The sequence below is a fragment of the Colletotrichum siamense genome (genome assembly GCF_013390195.1).
Source record: "Colletotrichum siamense strain Cg363 chromosome Unknown KSG_Cg363_contig02, whole genome shotgun sequence".
Taxonomy (NCBI): Eukaryota; Fungi; Ascomycota; class Sordariomycetes; order Glomerellales; family Glomerellaceae; genus Colletotrichum; species Colletotrichum siamense.
The window spans coordinates 6,357,802-6,370,995 of NW_023501015.1; the positions used below are offsets into that span (position 1 = coordinate 6,357,802).

General features: G+C 51.5%; 5 protein-coding genes across 5 annotated transcripts; 3 read left to right on the top strand and 2 right to left on the bottom strand.

Moving 5' to 3' along the window:
• Positions 1 to 1,964: 1,964 nt before the first annotated feature.
• Positions 1,965 to 5,005, top strand: spt20 (SAGA complex subunit spt20; the record flags this gene model as incomplete). The annotated part of the gene is made up of 2 exons (XM_036635503.1): positions 1,965 to 2,277; positions 2,334 to 5,005. The coding sequence occupies 2 exons, from the start codon at positions 1,965 to 1,967 to the stop codon at positions 5,003 to 5,005; spliced, it is 2,985 nt and encodes a 994-aa protein (XP_036499069.1).
• A 1,014-nt stretch (positions 5,006 to 6,019) lies between these two features.
• ATG27 (Autophagy-related protein 27) lies at positions 6,020 to 7,175 on the top strand (the record flags this gene model as incomplete). Its single annotated transcript, XM_036635504.1, has 3 exons — positions 6,020 to 6,284; positions 6,354 to 6,921; positions 6,980 to 7,175. The coding sequence occupies 3 exons, from the start codon at positions 6,020 to 6,022 to the stop codon at positions 7,173 to 7,175; spliced, it is 1,029 nt and encodes a 342-aa protein (XP_036499070.1).
• A 423-nt stretch (positions 7,176 to 7,598) lies between these two features.
• CGCS363_v003656 (uncharacterized protein) lies at positions 7,599 to 8,210 on the top strand (the record flags this gene model as incomplete). The annotated part of the gene is made up of 1 exon (XM_036635505.1): positions 7,599 to 8,210. The coding sequence occupies one exon, from the start codon at positions 7,599 to 7,601 to the stop codon at positions 8,208 to 8,210; it is 612 nt and encodes a 203-aa protein (XP_036499067.1).
• Positions 8,211 to 8,974: 764 nt separating this feature from the next.
• cutA (Cutinase) lies at positions 8,975 to 9,685 on the bottom strand (the record flags this gene model as incomplete). The annotated part of the gene is made up of 2 exons (XM_036635506.1): positions 8,975 to 9,156; positions 9,217 to 9,685. 2 exons carry the CDS (start codon positions 9,683 to 9,685, stop codon positions 8,975 to 8,977), a joined length of 651 nt encoding a protein of 216 aa, XP_036499068.1.
• Positions 9,686 to 11,857: 2,172 nt separating this feature from the next.
• On the bottom strand, positions 11,858 to 12,520 carry CGCS363_v003658 (uncharacterized protein; the record flags this gene model as incomplete). Its single annotated transcript, XM_036635507.1, has 1 exon — positions 11,858 to 12,520. The coding sequence occupies one exon, from the start codon at positions 12,518 to 12,520 to the stop codon at positions 11,858 to 11,860; it is 663 nt and encodes a 220-aa protein (XP_036499071.1).
• Between the last annotated feature and the right edge of the window lie 674 nt (positions 12,521 to 13,194).

A 13,194-nucleotide genomic window follows, 5' to 3' on the forward strand; every position in this document is an offset into this window, starting at 1 on the left:
TTACTAAGAGATCTAATAAATTAACTAACTAGTTTATAAGAGTTATACTTAACTTTATTTATAGCTCTTAATTTTAATATAAAGTATAAAAGCTAATATTATCCTCTTATACTACTATATCTAGATAAATATATTATTATTACTTAATAAAAAATATAAAAAGTAGCTTTAAAATTAAATATTAATATTAATATTAGTTAATACTATTTTTTTTTAAGTTTTATTTTATAGCGCTAGTTTTAGCTATATATTTCTACTACTTAAGCCTTAAAAGCTTCCTTTTTAAGCTAGCTACTCTTATAACTTCTATAGCTTTTTATTTTATTTAATCTATTACTTTATAGTATTAATTATATCTACTTATTTACTATATATATTACTCTTATTTATTTTTTATTTCTTATTACTATATATAATAAAGCTTAACTTTATATTAGTAAAAATATCCTTAAAATATAAACTCTTATTAATTTTTCTATTTATATTTAATAATATAGTAGTAAAAAGCTTTATAAAATCTCTATTAAACCTTCTACTTATTATAGATTACTTTTAATATTATAGAGGTCTTATTACTCTATATAACTTTTTTTTAATCCTTAATTATCTAAAAACTATATTATAATACTTATTATAGTTATACTTTCTTTTATTAGTTATTTAGTTTAAGCTTAGTTATTAGTTTAATACTATAAAAGTACTTATTTTTAAAGTATTAATATATAGTTTACTAACTAATTAAGAAGTTATTTTAAATAAATATATAATAAATTATATTAATAATTTACTATATTAAGTACTATTTAGTTATTAAATTTTTTATTAGAATATCTAAGATTAAAACCTTAAGTTTATTAATAATAACTAATAAGTATTTATATTAATAGCTATTCTTAATATATATATTAAGTATAATATTTCTTAGCTACTATCCTTAATTTATAGCTTTTTTATATATTAAAGTAAATATATTTTAGAGTATTTTAAAATCTCTATAGATCTTAGTAACTATTAACTTATCTAACTTCTATAAAGTTAAAATTAAAGCTTTTATTATAATATCTTATTCTTTTAATTTTATTAATATTAAATATATATAATAGTATTAGTAGTATTTAGTTTAAAATAAAGATACCCCCCCCTTTAAAGCTAATTTCTAAATAGGATATTAGTATTAATATAATAGTATAAGCTAATTTTTACTTAAAATATCTTCGTTTTAACGTATTAATATTACTTCTAAAATAAGTAAAAGATTATCTATAATCTCTATAGCTATAACCCTACTAATAATTGTATAGCAATATAGGCCTCCTGATGTACGAATACTTTTAGCTGCGTCCTCCGTAGGTAGATATGGCTCTGCATATTCCACGCCCCCAGAAAGTCGGTTATACCGTGCACGCACTGTGATCTCAAGGTGGGTCCGCATCCGGGGTTTTGCCTGAGGCTTTGGCCTGCCTGCGGCCTGGGGCCTGCCTCCAGCATCCAGCAGCGTCCAGTCGAGTTCCACGTCCTGTCCTCCACGCTTTGCACCCCCCGTCTCGGAGATGCGGCGGTTCCTCCTTTGGAGATAGAGCCTCTTTCGCGGAAGCCTGACTACATCCCAACCCCACACGCATCGAACCCATCAACCTGAACGAGAGTGCATCTCTTTTTGGCCTCATTTGTCAATTCTTAACTTTTATTCTTCACTTACGAGCAGGTTTTGCGATCCTTGCGACCCTCTCGCGACCCCGATTACCATTCTCCACGCCGACGTCACCCGATTTGTCCAACGCGACCACGAGCTACGATCGCCCATCCATCAACCTCCGACCCCCATCCATCGCGATCGACGAACCCCATCCCAGCTTCAAATGAGTACTTCTTGATACTACCTGTGCATCATACAATAGCAACATATCGACAGTCGCGACACTTCTCAGCCTCGTTGCGGTCCGGTAGCCGCCCCATCCGGCAATATGGCGCCGGTCGTGACGGCAATCCAGCCGCCGGCTGTCGCGTCCAAAATCAAACGTCCAGTGCCCCCTGGCATCCAGACCAACGGAGCAAGCTCCATCAAGTCATCGCCCTCTCCATCGATGTCTACCAAGAAACCACCAAATTCCGCGACGATGAATGGCGCGAATCCACAATCTGCGCGACCCGCCAACCGCGTGCGCCGCGAACAGTCGGCCCAGGGCGGTCGCAACTCTAGGAACAGTGCAGGGCTGCGCTCAGCCTCGCTCGCCGCCGACATGGCTGCGGCCCAAGCCGTTGAGCCGCCACCTTATGGTATGTACACTCGAGGTGGGCATCATGACGCGTTGCTCGTGCTAACATCGACACAGTGGTCACGCCCGAGTACATACTGAAGAAATACGCCGGCAACCCTCCATCCCTTGTCGTACACATGCACCAGAACCACTTCCGGTTCGACCAACAAGACGGAATTTTCCAGTACAAGTCGCCCATGCAGATTTTCCTACAACACCTGCGGCTGCGCACAGTTCCTCACGACCTCCTCGAATACTTCACACAGTGGGGTGTGCCCTTCTACGAGGGGTGCCTCATCGTCCAGGTACATGATCACAAGTCCGTAGCCCAGTCCAAGGATGTTGCGCGACCGACTTCTGCCTCGAGCAACAAAGTAGTCCCCTCATCTATTCACAATCATAACCCATACATTGTACCATCGCCGTACGTCCCGTACCCTAAGGAGTCTCTCGGAGCTCAGCCTGAGCTCGCCCACCAAGAGCATGAGGATACGAAGCACAAGACTGCGGAGGAAAAGAACAAGGAGAGCATGCCAGCGCCCAGTCTCCCGGGGGAAGGCCAAAAGAGCAAAGTTCCTCCAAAGGCCAAGATCTTCACTGTTGTCCTGCATCCGACGGCAGAGAGCCTCCAGGCTGATCTTCTGATCAAGGCTGCAACTCCTCGCGGAGCGGCCGATGGACGTGGAAGCATCGATGCTAACGGCGCTCCCCCTGCAACACCCATCACTATGGTTCCTCCCACTCCCACGGCGGGAGCCATGCCGCCTCCCGCCAAGAAGCTGAAGCGTGAGAGGATGGAGTTGGACTCCAGCAACATTTACCTAGCTGAATCTCAGATCCTGCTAGCGACCAATGCTCCTCTCTTTTTGGAGCCGACAAGGGATGTGGAAGAAACGATTGCTCTGCTCGATGCTCTGACCCACCCCAAGCACTCAGATTCTCCCCCCCAGCCAAAGACGAGGAAGCGGACTGTGGCCGAGATGGCTGCCGACGAGGCTGCCGCGGCAGACCAAGAGAAGTACATGCTTACTTTGGACGAGCGCACGTTTACTGCCGCCGGCGGAGCACAGAGTGGACCGAACGGCGCCGACAAAGAAGGCCCTGCGGTCGTCACCACCTTCGAGCCCAGATTCGAGCGATTCAAGGTCATTGCCGAGATTAAGAGGGAGCACGATGAGAGGAAAGAACAAGAGAAGGCCAAGGCCGCAGAGAACGAGCGCAAGCTCGCTCAAGAGAAACAGAAGCAGATGCAGGAGCAACAGGCTGCTATCACTGCTCAACGCCAAGCCGAGGCCGAAAAGCTGCGGCGCGAGCATATTATGGCTCAGGAGCTCAAAGCTCGTCAAGAGCAGCAGCAAAGAGAACAGCAGCGACGAACCTTGGCGGCTCAGGCTGCTGCGCAGAATCAGGCCCAGAGCCAGAATGCTGCACCGCCCCAACCCCAGCCAACACCTACAACCATGCCAAATGGCACTACGGGAGCTGTTCCCAGCGGTATTCCAGCGCAGACCCAGGCCCGTTTTACTCAAGCATCTCAGCCTCCAGTTTCTTCACCAGTCATTCGTCAAGGCACACCTCACAGCATGTCGTCGCCCATGCCTGGTGGTGTACCGATGCAGCAGTCCAATTCGAACATGGCCAACAGCCCTCCTCGGCCGCCTTCGGCAGTTCAAGGCCACCCCCCGAACGTCGGAGGTGTTCCTATGTCTCACAGCATGTCTGCCCGCGCCAGCCAGCAAAGCCATCCCAACGGTACGCCCCGCATGCCACAAGGAACTCCGAGTATGCAGGCAACGCCGGTGCCGCGACCTGCCGTTGCTGCCACGCCTCGCATGGGACAAGCCAGTCCTCCTCCGAACATGATGCAATCAAACTCTCAAATGGGCCAGCCTATGATGAACGTCGGCACACCTGGATCCATGTCGAACCAAATGCATAATCCCAATCTGATCGCAGCTCAAGTAGCCCAACAGCAACGTGCTATTCAGCAACAACAATTGCAAGCAGCTATGCAGAGTGGCATGGGTAACATGATGAATGGCATGAACCCGCAACAGATGACGCCCCAGCAGCAGCAATTTATGCAGCAGCAGATGCACCAGCGCATGCTTTTGCAGCAGCAACAGCAACAGCAGCAACAGCAGCAACAACAACACCAGCAGCAGCAACATCAACAACGCGGTAACATGGGTAATATGATGACGCAACAGCTGGCGGCCCAGTATGCTCAACAACTTAACCGCATGGGAGGCAACCACATGGGCGGCGGTCAGATGACGCCACAAATGCAGGCACAGCTCCAGGCTCAGCTCCAGGCGCAGATGGGCAATCCCATGCAGCGGCAGATGGGTGGCCAGGGTATGATGAATGTGAATGGGCAGAATATCAGCATGCAGCAAGCACAAGCGATGATGCAGTTGCAGCAGCAGCAGCAAGCGATGGGCGGGAATAGCGCTCTCACGAACCAAGTGAAGATGCAGGGAATGGCGATCTACAACAAGCAAATCGCTAACCTTGCTGCCAAGTATGGCGGGAGCGTGGAAAACATCCCACCTGCCGAGATGGAGAACTTTAAGCGGCAATGCATGTTGGAGGCCAAGAACCAGATAAGTAACGTTCTTGCACAGCGTAGGGCGCAGCAGGTGATGATGCAGCAACAGCAGCAGCAACACCAGCAACAGCAACAGCACCAGCAAATGCAGCAGATGCAGGGGATGGGCGGGATGATGGGACCTCACGGAATGTAGATTCTGTGATGACAGCCATGAGGCAAGTGTCCTGACGATTCAGAGTCAATGGCGGAGTGAGAGAACAGCGGATATGCCATGTTAAGAGCGTCTTTTTATTTCGGCGTCTAAGGGACTAGGGGAGGGTTTGGCTGGTTTCGATCTTGCATGATCTTATATACCCCTACGAAGGCGCATCTACCTTATCCTTCAAGGTGCGGTCAGGGACGGACGTCTATTGAATTGGGGGGCTGACGCAAACAAACGGCATATGCATACGCCAGAGCGATTCGGGACTCTGAGAGCGAGTTAATATGTTACTGTGTATATCAGTTCAGTCATCAGTGAATTGGAATCCAGTTCAGAAAAGAAAAGTTCAGGTAACGACTTAAGATGAGCTTGGTGTGTGGAGACCATTCAATCCAACATTGCGTTCCATGTATGTGGTTGTGTCTTATGTTGGTGGGATTCTGGATCCAGCTTCCGGCCAGGACTCTTCCACACATTGAAGGTGAGGCCGCCCAGGATGAGAGGGTCCGTGCATGGACTCCATCAGCAGCATCACGTGCATTGCATCGCTTAATCTTCGGCATGACGCGGGAGAGACCCGATGATGCAACCCGCTAATGCCGCTAAGGCGCAGGAAACGGTCAGGTTCCACGGTCCACGGCCCAGGTCCAGCAGCAGCATCCAAAGTGGAAGGTGCCGCGCTGGGTCATTCATCCACGGTTACTGACTGACTGCTCTGGCCTTTAAGCCACATGAACCATTTCGTGACCTCGAGCTTCCACCATCACTGCGCTGCCTGTTAAGCTCAACACCACATTCATTAGCAGCAGTAACATCTTCTTGTTCTCTTTTTTGGGTCTGTCCGGTACCTTCTGCAACCTTGTCGAGCTCCAACGTTGCCTGCGCCCTTCCCTCTTCCATCCGCTGCCGTCCCGATCCACCCGCACGCAACCCCCAGACCATTCCGCCGAACTTCATCGAAGCTCAGACATCGACAACAGCGACCCTTCGGTCGGCCCTCCCGTTATGCATTTCCCTCGACCGCAAGCAGCTCTTCTGCTAGCCTTCCTCTTCTCCTCGCCGGCATTGGCGGCCACCATCGACTGCGAACACATCCGCGTAGACGATGTCTCCTTCAACCTCAAGGCCCTGGGAGGCCCGCACAGCGTCGTGACTAGCCGCTGGCACCCCCCAACCTTCACCAACACGTCCTACACCGTCGACATCTGCAAGCCTCTGAAGCGGAAAGGAGACGTCAAGAAGGAGGAGCAATGCCCCAACGGCACGCGAGGTACGCTGCCTGCCTGCTTCTGTACAAAGCCAGGACATTTGATGGATTACTAACACCGCGGAAAAACAGTCTGTGCCATTGAGCGCACCGTCCACCCGGGCAACGACAAGGACAAAGACGAGGTCGAGAAGGTGATTCCGATCGCCGGCGAGCTGCAAGACGTGGGCGGCAAGCCCCTCGATGCCAAGGTCGAGCGTCTCAAGTCCAGCGACTCCAACTCGGACGCGAAGAAGGAAGGCCTCCGGCTCATCCTGAACGGCGGCTCCTACCCCTTGACTAGAAGCGGCAGGAAACAGAAGGCTATCATCGAGTTCATCTGCGACCGCGAGAAGACGGGTCTCGAGGGAGAAGTCACCTCTGAAGATCAATACGATACTGCCACGAAACTGCGCGCACGTGACGACAATGACGACAAGGACAAGGATAAGGACGGGGATGGGCCATCGCCCGACGAGAAGCAGATTATGGGAAACGGCACTGCCTTGATCTGGAATAGCTACGGTCCTGCCGAGGGAGATTTTGATGTCTTGAGAATGACTTGGCATACAAAGTACGCCTGTGAAGACGCGCGCGACAAGCCGGATGAGAACGGTGACGCGAGCAGCCACTGGGGCTTCTTTACTTGGTTTGTCGTCTTGTAAGTCCACCCGGTTTCCCCCAAGGTTTACCTTCGCCAGCTAACAGTCTCCGTGTAGGGCTTTCCTCGGTACCGCCGCATACCTCATCTTCGGCTCCTGGCTGAACTACAACCGATACGGTGCTAGAGGCTGGGATCTTCTGCCTCACGGAGACACGATCAGGGACATCCCGTACTTGGTGAAGGACTGGACGCGCAGTGTCCTCAACACGGTGAACGGCAGCGGCAGCCGAGGCGGCTACAGTGCCGTCTAAATGCGCTCTTTTCACGGGGAGTTGGCATAAGCATGGGGTGTACATTTACAGTGTAAACGGGGTTAGTGACTGAGGTTTCCTAGGTGCATGGTTTCGCGGGTCTGGTTGCGACTTGGAGTTGGGCTGGTTTGGTCCCTGGGGCTCGTCGCATTAGCTGGTTCGTCCAAGAAAGTACTCTTTGATCCAATCCGTCTTGTCCCAGTCTGTGGTGCTTTTTGTGCCTACGGGCATTGCCATATGCTCGCACATCGGCTGGCTACGCGAAAGCATGATCAGTGGTAGATCGACGCACCAAGTACTGTGGGGCGTGTCTTTTGAATTTCTCCAGAAATCCCCCGCGCTTCGCCACAATCTACCGTCCAAGCAACAGGTAAGCAGTTAAAAGCCCCCCAGATACCCATCGCGAACTGACAACCGCCCAGAATGAATTCCTCGCGCAGATTTGACGATGTACCGCTTCCGAGCGATGAGGACTTGACCTCGTCGCCACCACCATTTACTCCACCTCCCCTCCCTCAACTCACAAACTCCCCACAAACAATCCCAGACTCCTGCCTCTCGCTCTCCATCCCTCTCCTCCGCGCCCTACACGCGCTCCTGCCCCCAGCACCGTCCCTCACTCTCTCCATAGGCAGCGGCACCGGCCTCGTCGAGGCTCTTCTCCAGTCCCTCCCGGACGCCCCGCCTCTCAACCTCGTGAGCGTCGAAGTCGCACCCAGCCCAAACAAGTATCACCATCCGCACCGCACCGTGCCCGGGACGTGGGCCGTCGAGGGCCTGGCGCGGGACGCGGCGGCGTGGGTGTTTGTGTACCCGAAGCAAGTGGCGCTGGTGAGGGAGTATATGCGGCTGTTTGTCGAAGGGCCTGGGCCGGAGGTTGTGGTTTATGTCGGGCCGCGGATGGACTGGGGAGATTTTGGGGGCGCGCTGGAGGGTGGTGGGAGGGAGGTTGAGGTTTGGGGGGAGGAGAGGATGGAGGAGGTTGGGGGGCGCGGGTGGGAGGTTGTTGCGGTTGTGAGGAGGACGGGGAGGTGAGGTAGGACTTCTCGGATCTGTCAACTTTGGCCCTGAGGTTGACTGAGGCCCCGGAGATGCTTGCGAAGAGCTCGCGTATCGGGCATAAGTCGGGAGGTTCGCAAGTCATGGCAAGTCTTGCCGGCCTCTTTCGGGCCTGATGCAACACTTGGCGAGAACGCCTCAGACGATGAGTACGCCAGACTGTGCATGTCTCACGGCAGGAAGTGGGTATTGCCAGGCGTCATCGTATTCGGATTCTTCAATTACTGATCATCTCAATAGGGTCATCACCGCGAATGCCACGGGCGCGATGCACGACATGCCAGATGCCTTCCGTATTGTGGATCGTTTCGAATCCGAACACCAAGGAAATCAGCAATGATCCGATACGTCTGGTGGGAGCATCACGATCTTTCGCAATTCCGCTCCATAATGATATCATGTGGTCTAGATTTTATATACTAGTATGGCTACGCAAATGCTAAGCTATGCCAATGTGTTAGAAACGCAGCCACTCCACTCAGCACCCTGCCTCCCGTCTCATCAATCACCATCACCCTCACCTTCACCAACCAATCCAAGCCTCTCCTTCCTTCACCATGGCGAATCCTCGCCCATCGAACGAACGAGTGACTTTTGCTGGATTCACCATCTCCATTACGAACACACTACTATGCAACCTCGGCACATATGCACAAAAGTCACGGCAGGTATTTATATATACATGGTCGAAACAGAAACGCAAGCCTCCGAGGTCAACTCTGAGAAGGCTCGTGGCCAGCTTACGCGCCGGCGGCCGGGGCGGCCATCATGGAGGCGGCGAACGTCGCGGCCTCGTCGGCGTCGTTGCCGTAGGTGAGATGGGCGCGGCGGATCTGGTTGCCGCCCTCGCAGATGTTGTCGCCGTTGTGGCAGATGACCTTGGTCCTGGAGGCGTCGACGCCCTGTACGGCCTGGCCGTTAACTATTTCACTCGTCAGCATTGCATTTTTCAATTCTCTCTCCATTCCAATATGTGACTTACGTGGGTCGCCAAAGATGACCACACCAGCAACCTTGGCCGTCATCTCCGCCGGCATCATCGCCGCGCCGTTGTGCACGAGCTGGCCGCCCTGCGAGTATCCAGACATGATGACGGCCGAGTTGGGGCAGTTGGTAATGGCCTGCTGCGTCAGGGTAGCCATCTCCTGGGAGCCATTGGCATCGCCGCCGGCGAGGAAGCCGGGCACGTCGGCCGGGTACTCGATGCCCTGGACCTCGAGGTTGCCGCCGACCTGGGCAGAGAGCGCCTGGAAGAAGGGCGGGCCAGCGATGGTGCCGACGTTGCCGCGCTCCGTGGTGCCGCGGGCGAAGACGACGATCATGTTGGCGCACGCGCCGCCCTGCAGGCCGTTTTGCGTGTTGCCTGAGAAGTCGGCCTGGCGCTTGGTGATGGGGGTGGAGGTCGCCGTGCCCAGCAAGGCGAGGAGGGCTGCTGATGTCGTGAGATGCATCGTGAAATGAGTGTGTTATTGGCGGTGGTGAAGGATTGTCGATGGTTGCAGAGATTAAATTACTAGGCGATGGAAGGAGAGGCTTAACTTTGAGATATCACTGGTCAAGCACAGGAAGATGAGATGGGCGGCGGCGTTGGATTCTTATACCGGAGATGCGGAAGACAAGCTTGGCCTTGGCATTTTCACTTTCAACGTTTGCACGCAAGCCGCACCGATATGGACCAACCTCCGGATGGACAGGCCGCCGTGACGGGCGGCGAGGGCAGAGAAGAATAAGCTTCTTTCGTTCGCTTATTGCGGTGTGTGTGATGTCGTCTGCTCCAGGGCAGCTTCAGGTACCGCAACCTCATCCCAATAGGGAAAGGAGGGCGGATCAGAGGCAGGGACCTCACGTGGGATCAGCCTGATGGCGACACTAGACGGGAACAGGGGAACAGGGTTGCCTCATGTTCAAGACGAAAGGACTCGGGGAGCGTTCTCAGTCGTGAGCCTTCTGTTTGGCTGGAAGAAAGATAGGGCCGCGACATGTGGACCCCTGGAAGCTTGATCTGCCCTGCTGGGCGGGCTCGAGGCTGATCGGTGAAGAGAAAAGAGAGTGAGGATGAGCTGCATCGGGGCCGGAAGAACAGACGGGGATGGATGCGATTGGGCGTGGCCGTTTCATGGGTGTGGTCGGCCTGGTGTGTGTGTAGCCATGGGGTTTGAGCAACTCGAAACATCGGGCGGGCTGTGCGTCGAAGGCCACCGGGAGTGCTTCCAAGCTTTTCAAGAGTGTACCAGCCTAGTTTTGGTGGGCTGAAGAGTTGGGAAGGTCTTGCTGCCCACAACATGGGACGGCGTGCAGATTTCGCGCTGGTGAACCAATGTGGAAGTCCTCCGCCGCAGCGGATTGGCAGGTTGCTATTCCTCTGACAGCGCTTTGTTCTCTCGTCGGTCTGATGTTTTCCATAACACTGGCACGATGTCGGCATGTCGTCTCGAGTCCGACCCAAGGTTGGTGTTGATTGCGCTTACTTCGCAACGTTCGGAATTCCCGACGGTGCGAAGGTTGACGTGCATCATGCCTCTTGGCTCTCGGCAGCTGGGCGCGGGAGGCCATGTACGTATGGCGTGCGCCGTCGGATTTTTGGAGGCCCGCTGAGTGTGCTTAACATCATCTCGAGTTTTCTTCGGGCGGTGTGACGAATGTTGTAGGGATGGACTTGTCCGGAGTCTGGTGAGGGGAAGATGCGTGCGGCGATGACTAAAGGGGTAGATTGAAATCTCACGTCGGTACCGAGACGCTGGCTCGGCATGTTGTCAGGGAGGAAGTGCGATTAGGTTGGAGGCGATTGGGAAGGGAGTTGACTCGCGGTGACAGCCAGATGACACCGGGGAGTCGCCGAGGGAGTTTGAGTTGGGAGAGTCATTGCCTTGCTTTCTGTGCGAGCTAGTCGAGACACAACGTTGAGGTTATCCCCAAGAGAGACGTTGCCGTTCTTTTTGGCAACTTGTCAACAAAGAAACCGTTGCACGACGATCCTGAGGTGCAGCCATTGTGGAATGTGTCGTCACCCCAATGACGGCTGCAAACGGGATTGCGTTGAAAGAAGCTTGCGGGATTCGCGCTGCCAAGGGAAACATCCGGAAGATCGGCCCCCGCATCGACGCCACGGGGCACGGGAGCTTAAGTTTGGCCCACCTTTCGGTTGATATCACGTTAACTTTTCTGCCCATGTTTCCAACGGTCCTTTTGTGCCTGGATCCTCTTGACGTGCGTTTTAGCCTGGAGCGTTGGACACCTGTTTTTCTAAGCCGAACGACGCGGCTGACCGAAGATTATCAAGACACAATTCTGATATGAGAGATATCGCGGGCCTCGAAGTGGCCCAAGCTAGATCACGAGCTCGGGAAAAGGAGATTTTCTGGTTATTGCTGCCGTGAATGTGAATAATGAAATCTTCTATCGTGCCTGAAGCCATTGTTTGGCCTCGGCTGGTAACACATCCGCCGAGTGTCAAACATTTAAAAATTGATGAATAGACAATGACAACCGAGAAGGCATCCTTGGCTAGCTCTCAACACCAGATCCTCAAACGAAACCTTCGAAATAATGATGCCAAACACTCTCGCCACGTACTTGACCGTCCGGGTTCTTGACGGCTTTCCACTGCCCTCGCCTTGAAGCCCTCAGACAACCGTACTGGTACCGCGTACAATACCAACCGGTTCCCAACCCTCCGGGCCAACTCTGTCATTCACATCTTTCAGTTCGGCTCTGTTGATTAGATTCCGAGAGATGTCCAAAATCACAACTATCTTGCGAATGTGTCCATCGGTCCACTCATGATCATCGTCTGTAATATCCACATTGCAGAACACGCGGCCCCGGTCGTATGTGATGTTTGTGTATCGAGTTTTTTGTTTGAAGTTGTGGAAGAAGCCGATGATCTCCACGGGGGTGCGGAATCTTCCACGGGTGCCATCCAAATTGACAATCATCCGCATGTCGTCAGAGCAGAAGAACATAAAGTCGGCAATGCTGCGGTTTTGGATGACGCCAATGAGAAATATCTTGGCAAGGTGGGCAAAAAGCTCGTCGGTGCGGTTTCCAACGTAGCTTCCGACATGAAGGGCTTCATGCCGTTCGTCGAACAATCCATAATCCACCTGTGCTCGCATCGGAGGGGAATCTGATCTTTCGGAAATGGGCAGGGATTGACGCATCGGTTCTGTCCTAGCAACAGCATCATGACCTGCTGGCCCTGGCGCTGTCGAAGCAACAAAAAACCCATCACGTATTTCGAAGTCCACCCGCTCAGCGGTGAGTATACGGTGGGCTGGCGAGGACATTGTGCGATTGTTGGTCTCTGAGTAGGCTTGCGGTACTGATCTATCATTTGAGCAAATGTTGCAACCGAAATCGGAACTTCGTGATGGAAAGCTGGATGCTATAAAGTATCGGGATACGCAGTTGACGTTGTGGTATGCTGTTCGAAATTGGAGGACATTGGAAAATTAGCTGCCGACAGCATGCTTTATTTCAAGTAGCAAATGATTGCGACAACGTCAAATGCCGCTATCGAGCTGGCGGTGACAAGGTTCTGTTCTTTGATCAAAAGCCTGTCGATGAAATTTCTCCTTGCAGCTTGAATGAACAGCATCCTATGTAAGATTACAACTCCACCGAATAACGGATTCGGCTTGTGATCAACCAAGTGTAACATGAAGACGCCCGCCCTCTACCATCTAGCGCATAATACACCCCTTCATGGGATTTTTCATCTGCTTCCGGCGATTATGCTTTGTGAAAAATTTCTTTGCTGCAATAAATGCGCTGCAAGGCCAGGGTCCCGGTCTAAGAATGTTTCCCGATTTGTAGCCGCCTATTGCGCCGCCAAGAGATGTTTTTTGATTCTCTGTGACCTTGAGAGATGAGGCCAAATGCAGGCAGCATATCTGTTGATGCCTTGAAGCTTATTATTAAAAAAAAAAAAAAAAAAAAAAAAAAAATTCTCTTTCTAGAA